The sequence below is a fragment of the Rutidosis leptorrhynchoides genome, chromosome 7, assembly GCF_046630445.1.
Source record: "Rutidosis leptorrhynchoides isolate AG116_Rl617_1_P2 chromosome 7, CSIRO_AGI_Rlap_v1, whole genome shotgun sequence".
In the NCBI taxonomy this organism is placed as follows: Eukaryota; Viridiplantae; Streptophyta; class Magnoliopsida; order Asterales; family Asteraceae; genus Rutidosis; species Rutidosis leptorrhynchoides.
The window spans coordinates 338,183,001-338,191,129 of record NC_092339.1 but is presented as its reverse complement, the minus strand read 5'-3'; the positions used below and the strand labels follow the sequence as shown (position 1 = coordinate 338,191,129).

The window sequence follows — 8,129 nt, the reverse complement described above, 5'->3', positions numbered from 1 at the left end:
TTATTTATGAAATAAAGGTTATGGTTTGTTTTAAAAATGAATGCAGTCTTTGATAAACGTCTCATATAGAGGTCAAAACCTCGCAACGAAATCAATTAATATGGAACGTTTTTAATCAATAAGAACGGGACATTTCAGCTATCGATTAGGGTGGTGATGAAAAAGGATACGGTTTGGTGAGGGTGGCGGATTAGTTATTGAACAAAACAGAAAATAAACTCGAGCATATAGTGGGCGGTGGATTGTGGTGGTGGTGTTTGATCCTTGGTGGAGGTTCATGGTGATTGGGTGGTTGTGATCTAGTAGCAGGCAGGAGCAAGGGTTGGTGATCAGACGAGGGAGTGAGGATGGAAGATAGTTTTGATCATTATGCAAGTATATGTGTATATATATTATGATATGTATATGTCATGAATCTATATATGTAAGGAAAGTTATAAACACATTAATCTAATCACAAGCTAAATAGTTAAATAATAATATATATAATTAATAAAAGAAACGTTCACAAACACTTATAGCTGTAATATAAGATATTTCCTACCGACAGTTTCGGTACATCGGACTCCGTCGTTAATTCAGTGGCGGATAAAAAGTACTCAAATAAATTCCAAATTTTTATGATAATTATATTTATTTATTCTAATCATTATGGTATAAAACTGATTATTTATAATTAAATTATTTTCTAGTTCTCAACCCCAAGTAAAATATACAAAGTGTAAAAATTTAATAAATATCTCCTAAATATACTTTATTTATATAATAAGATATGTTTTAAATAATAATTATCATAATATCATATTTCATAACAACAACATTTAATGTTTCAAATTATACTTCCAATTTTTTATTTATTTATATATATACACACATATCTATTTACAAATAGTGGTTCGTGAATCGTCGAGAGCAGTCAAAGATCAATTGAATATATGAAACAATTCAAAATTTTTGAGACTCAACATAACAGACTTTGCTTATCGTGTCAAAAACACAATATCGTATCGAGAGTTTGATTCAAAATTAGTCGAAATTTTCCGGGTTGTGACAATGTGCGTAGCTTGTGAGGGCAAAATAGTCCATCCCACTCTATTTCTATTCCAATTCTTCTTCACCTACCTTAAGAGAGTGGCTTATCGAGTGATTCTGTTTTGGTTTAGGTCGAAGAGGATAGTGAGGTGGAGAACTTTGTGTCTGCTGGTTCGGATGTATTGGGGTTAACCTTATTATATTTAGGTAATAAGGTTTCAGTTTGTGGGGATATGACTTCGTCCTTGTCTGATGGATTGGAACAAGTTATCATCTCAGCAGGTAGTTTAGGCCCTTTAGGTAATTTAGGTGGTGGAAATGATGTGGATAAGGTGGGGACTTGCAACGTTTTGGGTTGAAGTGGTGCTAAAGATTGTCCGTGTTGTGTTGTGTTGTGTATAGAAAAACCTTAAGGGGCACTCGTTGTCAAAGTTCAAGTCCAAGGGGTCAAACGGGGAAGGTAATGGCAATGGCTTGAAGACGTCGGACTTTAGATGAATCTTCCAAGGTCAAGAAGAAGAAAAAAAGGAAGGGCAAGCTGGTTGTGGTGGACAAGGACGGGGATGATGATTCCATTTGTATTGCAGAAGGTGATTTGGATATGGACTTTTATATATTCATATCGCGCGAGCAAATCCGTTCGTTTCTCCAAAGTACACGACAAACTTATGAAGTCGGGTTCCGAATGCCAGACTGTTAGTGTTGAAGTTGCGAGGCATGATTCTTCGGGCCCTTCATACGTTTTTTATGCTCGTTTATTCTATTGTTGTGGTGCTTTAGTTCCTGGTGAGTCCTTTTATTGCGGTTGTCTTTGTATTGGTTTGTATTGTTATTGAGTCGAAAACAAACGTTGATTTATTGGCGACTTGACTAACTCTTAGAGCCTAAAGTAAATTTCAGGTAGGATTTAAAACCCATGAAAATTTGATTTTACCATTTTCATGGCGTCTCAATTTTATTTTATTTGTTAAAACTTTTTTCCTACTTATTGGCCGGAGGTCCACTCTGAAACAATCTCTCTATCTGTTGAATAGAGAGAGGGATGACTTTTGGTGTTTCACTCTGGGCGGAGAAATGACTTGTCTTTATTCTCGGATAGGGGAAGGATTATCTACATCTCACCTCTCCCATACACCGCTTATGTGGTATTGGGTTTTGTTGTTGTTGTTGTTGTTGTTGTTTAGTTTCCTAGTTTCATTCTCCTTTGGTCGTTGGGATGTTTTTCGTGCTTTGTTTTGTTAGTTATGTGCCGACTCTGTAAATTTGTGCAGGTTAATGGTGAAAGTTTCCCGCTTTTACACAAACAAGCTCATTGAATATATGTAGTTAATGAATCACAACTTAATTGTTTTTCTCTACTTCTGTTTCTCTTCTTTCCTATTGGTTTATATTATTTGTGTGGATATTTTTGTGTTGCAAATGAGCAGAGAAAGCATTTAAAATATACACAGGTAACTACATAATAATGTTAAAATTATAAGATACATATATATACTAGCAACAAGACTTGCATTCTGATTAACCTACAAACATAGCAAGTAAAATGTCTCTAAACACATACTCCAGCACCGTATATTGAATGTTTAATGTAATCAAATTTTGTTACCAAGTTCATTTCAGAGCACCAGAAACTAAAAAAAGTATATTACAAATATCAAGTATGACAAACATTCCAACAATAACGATTATGAGCATGTATTTCAGTTATGTTTTTGGAAAGAATCCTGGTAGATGAACATCACATATAAAAAAAAAAAAAAAAAAATTCTCCTTATATGCTATAGTAGACAAACCGGGCATTGTTTGGATGACAAACATTCCAACATCATATGGAAATTAGAAATTCTTAATTTTGCTATTACTATGGTCTTGATACTATAGCAAGTTCACGAAGGCAGGCACTAATGCAGCCTTGCTTTTCGTTATTAATATTATAACATTGAAGGCCTCTGCACGCAAGCTAGAAAAACGTGCTTGAATTCTATCCCTCTTTGATGCTGGAAGCTCCCCTTTCAGTAAGTATTCAATCTGACGCAACGTTGAAAATATTTCATTAATCTTTTGGCCCCCTTCATCAATCTGCCAAAACAGATCTTGCCAACAGTTCTCGAAATGTGTCGCCAGTTGATCGTCCATATTTGCCTCATTCCGCTCCATTGGTGATTTACTCTGATCTATAGGAGCACTATTATTATCACATTTATATTTCTGTTTTGCTAGCAGCATCTGCAACTCGAGCATAATTTGTTGTGCTTTTGTGGCATTCTCCAATGCTTTCATCTCCTACATGATATCATAGAACATTATAAAAGTCTTTTGTTTATCATCATCTTTTATTTAATTATTATATTTATATTTATAATTATAATTATATATAGGAAGCGGGTTCTAAGCCTTTTGAAATATCAGATCTCGTGTATCAATTATACTTTTATTCCAAACCATCCCTATTAAATTTTCAACTTATCATTATGTGCTAAAAGTATGTCTGCTAAAAGATTTTCATTATTATAAATTGGGCTAGAATTATTACTCAAATTTGGAAGACGCTACTAATACCATATGAATATCATTATCAAAATTTAAACTTATACTAAAAGCCAAGTAACTTAATCACTTAACATGTATTATAATACGGAGTGTAATACGGAGTATAATACGGAGTATTATACCAAATCAATAGCCATAGAGCATACGAAAATTTTAAGTTGAAATCTAATGTTAAATACTAGTATGATAAATATAGCAACACGACGTGTTCCAATGGTGAAGCTACCTGATGTGAGAATATCGTGACAATGGCATTTGGAGAACCATCTAGCAGATAGTTTTTGACTTCTGTAGGCATTTTTAAATTCTTTTGTTCTTCCTCCTTCATTCGGGAAAGTTGACTCTTGTGTAACGGACGTGGGAAGTGGTCTAAGTTTGCTGGATAAATCTTGAAACTCGTTAAGTTAGCAAATGAAGATGGTAGATGAGAGACTAGTTGCACGGATGATGCAAGAACCTGAAAAATATTATACAAAATGAACATTATGTATACACATAAATAGTTAAATAAATCATAACGAGTGACGTTGAGTCCTATATATGAATATGAAGTGTGTTTAAAATAAATAGAGTGCTAATAAAAAATAAATGTATAAACATTAAAGAACTAATTAATACCTCTACAATTTCCAATCCAAGTGTAAGATATTTGACGTTGCGGAACTGTTGAAGCATGTCTATGATTTTAGGAGCATCTTCTTTATCTGGATAACAAATATAAAAGTCTACTTTCTCCAAAGAAAACAACCCATCTGTGGAAAACGTAAAATGACCTTGCATTTCATACGTCAATGAGGATAATTCAGGTGCAGAAATCAAACCCCCTTGACAATTTACAACGGTGAGAAACTTAAGGTGAGGTGCAACCACATTAATAGCATAAGACTGATATCCATTTATTACATTGAGAGTAGAAAGTTGAGGATGGGAGATGGTAATGAAAGGACCGCATCCATGACATATCTCACACTTAGTTAAGGTGAGATTTTTTAAGTTTGGGCACTTAGAAAAAAGACCACATAACTCATTATAATTATCACCGAATTTGAACTTGACACCATCGAGACACAACGTTGTTAAAGCTGGTAGGTCCCAAGTTGACGTGATCTTAGTGTAATGATAACTTAATCCAATCAAAGTGAGATCTTTGAGAGACTGAGAAATAAAAAGAGAAATAGGGAATTCAATATCCCTGTACCGATAACTAATAGTCATCTTTGAAACATTGTGCGAAAACGCATAGTTCATAATCTTTTTGACAAACTCTTGACTAGCTTCGTCCCTAAAACAAAGTTTAATGGACTCCAATTCTATTTCACTATTGCGGGAAGACATAACATGATTAACAGACTCATAGAATTTGGGTAAATGATTAAGATGGTCAAGTGAGAAATCAAGATGCGGGATTGACTTCCAAGTATTCTTCCATCTAGATGACAAAACACTAGTTCTGATAGCATCTTTGGTATCGCTAAAAGAGAGAATTTTGTTAACGAGATCATCTGGCAAACTGCTTAGTCTATCGACTTCCGCATTCATTCTCACTATTTAAGCTGCAAGTTAATAGCATAAACCAAGAATCATGAGATACTTAATAGGAATTAAAACAAATGCACAACATTACTTAGGCTAAAGAATGAACAAACTAGTTTTAAACAATGACAAATTCTGAAAACTTCCTGTGTACACCATTTTCATTAGTTCATGCGGTGTAAGTTATTTACATCATAAATAATGTTTAATCGAATAAATCATAATACAGTACATAATAATACTGTAACTTATGATTAAATCTGTATTTATTATAAATTATTAATATTGTATAATCAATCAAATCTTGTAATTTAATTATGATCATCTTATTATTTTAGTTTATATATCTTTGTTCTTTTTCTAAATTTAATTAAAAATTAATTAGTACTGTATTGCCATATAATCACCAAAATCAATTAACTCGTAAATACAGTACTTAATTAGTATTAATAACTTAACATTTGTGCTTAATTTGTCTAAAATACTACAATCAATTAAATCGTGTAATTTAATTATGATCATCTTGTGATTTTAGAGTTTATCTTTATTCCTTTTTTATTCAAGAAAAAACACAACTCTTGATGAATAGGGAATACATTGAGTACGACTATTGTAACAGCTTTTAAAAAATCCCATTAAACTCATAAGTATAAAAACAATCTAAACTTTTCTTTTCATTGCGGGGCCAAAGGACTAAATTTCCTTGCAAAAGTACAGCAATTGAGAAGCAACTTTTTATAGGGAGTGAAATTTGAGATGCATAAAATGAAGGTGTCAATCTTACAATATGCGAACTATACTATGTTTTTTAGCAGTTGGAATAGAAGGAATGCGCATAGCCTCATAAGCAATCTTAAATATTTCAAAATGGTCTTCGAATTGAAGGTTAACAACCACAAAATTAGCTTCTTCAGTGTTGGTGTATCTAAGGATGAAGTGGAAACCACTACCAATAATATACGATGTAAAGTGGGTGAATTCCCTTTTATATACCTCGGTCTTCTCATTGGTTTAAAATGAATAAGCTTGTAAATTGAAACCCTATAATTGAAAAGTTTCAAAAGAGACTTTCGGATTGGAAAGCTAGAACGATTTCCTTATGTAGACTTTTAACTATTTTCAAGTCGATTATCAATAGTTTACTATTGTATTATTTCTCACTATTTTGTACGCCATAGTGTGTGGTTAAAAAGCTTGAAAGTAGTTGGAGACGCAATTTCTTTTGGTTTGGGGTGAAACATGTGAGAGATGTAAGATGGCTTGGACTAAATGGGAAAGACTTCTTTTACGTCACGGAAAGCAGGGTTTAAACATCGGGTCACTTCAAGGAAAAAATTAGGCTTTGGTGAGTAAATGGTGGTGGCATTTTCTAAATGAAATCATAAAAAAGTGTTCATGGCCAATGGGGTGGCCTCCTACTGTTACCGCTAATCATCCACAAAAAGGTGGATATATTTGGCATTTAATTGTGCAAACAGGTTATAGCATCAACTTTGTCCAATTTTCAAACTCATTCAGCAATAAGATATGGGATGGCGTTGGAACATATCCTTGGTTGGATAATATTTGGTTAACAAAACGAGAAGGCAATGATCGAGTCAAATAGTCAGGTTGGCTAAGAGATCCAGAAGCAAGAGCTCGAGGGGAACTGGAAGATCTTCACAAACCATACGTCAATAAAAATCTAAGGCTCGTTAGATTAAGGATAGACTCCTGAAACCTCCCACCGAGTCTAAATAAAAAAAAATTGAATTTAACAAAATTAAACACTTGATTTCAATATCCTAATTAATTTCTCACATTGTCCCAAGTCCCAATCTAATTCATTACTATTTACAATCCAAGGACCCTCTGCTGTTCTCTGAAAAAAAAAAAAAAAAAAAAAAAAAATCCAAAGGACCCAAAGTGTAAAATCATAATCATCCATGACTTCTTATATATTGAACTTTTTCTTCCTTTATTTTCTTATTTTCGAATCAAATTATTTAAAAAAAAATAAACCTAATATATATTGTTTATTAGTACAAAAATTTAGGTCCAAATTCACCAACAAACCACACATTTGAAGACCCGCAACTTACTGATTCGATGATATTGATGATTCCTCGAGATAATTAGTAAAGCCTAATAATAACAGATAACAGATTAATATAAATATTGAGGTTAGGATGACTATTACCTTCAAAATAAAATGGAGTTTGTACCGTAACTCTGCCGACTGCAGCCCTTCTATTGTCTCTATTCCTTTGGCGTCATCATAATTTTAAGTGTTAATGTGAGATTAGGGTTGAAATTATGAATTTAATGACTTCCTTTAATAGTGAGATCTGGAGTCGTTTCGTCCGCAAGAATCGGAAAACAGGGCTATACAAATGGAAAGTGTATAATCGTAGTTCGATATATTGGCCCAATTTGACTATTTAATTTTACTTTATTATTTTATTAATATTAATATTAATAAATTAATATTAATATATATATTATATATTATTATTATAGCTCAGAGTAATCTTTTCTTTGATTTGGCCCAACTTAATACTGTAATTGGTAAACGTATGTATGTAAAGGATCCCTTCTAATGATAGCAATTTAGGTTGTAGTCAAATCTGCATAAGAAATATTGTACATAGTATTTGTATAATGATTTGAAAATGTCAGTTATGAGGTACACATTATATTTATGTTAGAAAAATCCTTAAATAAAGTCACATTTACAACAATTATTTAATCGTTAGGTATTAGGTCGTGGAAAATACCAACAACAATACAACTTGACATCAAGTCTTGCTCGATAACAGTAAAGCTAACTAAACCGAGCTTTGCCTAATCGGTCAAAGGAATAAAACCAAAAACTGACCCCATAAACAATAAGGATACAAATGTAAACCGAGCAAAACATAAAACAAACAACTCTAAAACCAACCCACAGGAACAAAATACAAACCAAACAAACAAATAGGCAAATTAACAAACACACGAACAAAAGAGGCAAATTAACCGATAACCGCTTCCAC

The 8,129-nt window shown here is 32.8% G+C and overlaps 1 protein-coding gene across 1 annotated transcript; it reads right to left on the bottom strand.

The window, feature by feature from the left end:
- Window positions 1-2,678: 2,678 nt before the first annotated feature.
- Window positions 2,679-7,451, bottom strand: LOC139858533 (F-box protein At5g03100-like). The gene is made up of 4 exons (XM_071847372.1): window positions 7,295-7,451; window positions 4,201-5,135; window positions 3,809-4,039; window positions 2,679-3,315 (listed from the first exon to the last, which is right to left on the bottom strand). Exons 2-4 carry the CDS (start codon window positions 5,119-5,121, stop codon window positions 2,908-2,910), a joined length of 1,560 nt encoding a protein of 519 aa, XP_071703473.1. The 5' UTR covers window positions 5,122-5,135; window positions 7,295-7,451; the 3' UTR covers window positions 2,679-2,907.
- Window positions 7,452-8,129: the final 678 nt, after the last annotated feature.

Excerpts from the sequence above, each read along its gene's own strand:
- LOC139858533 (XM_071847372.1), bottom strand. The coding sequence starts at position 5,121 with ATGAATGCGGAAGTCGATAGACTAAGCAGTTTGCCAGATGATCTCGTT. Across the intron at positions 4,040-4,200 it reads TTGGATTGGAAATTGTAGAG|GTTCTTGCATCATCCGTGCA; the intron begins GTATTAATTAGT and ends AATATTTTTCAG. Across the intron at positions 3,316-3,808 it reads TCACGATATTCTCACATCAG|GAGATGAAAGCATTGGAGAA; the intron begins GTAGCTTCACCA and ends GATATCATGTAG.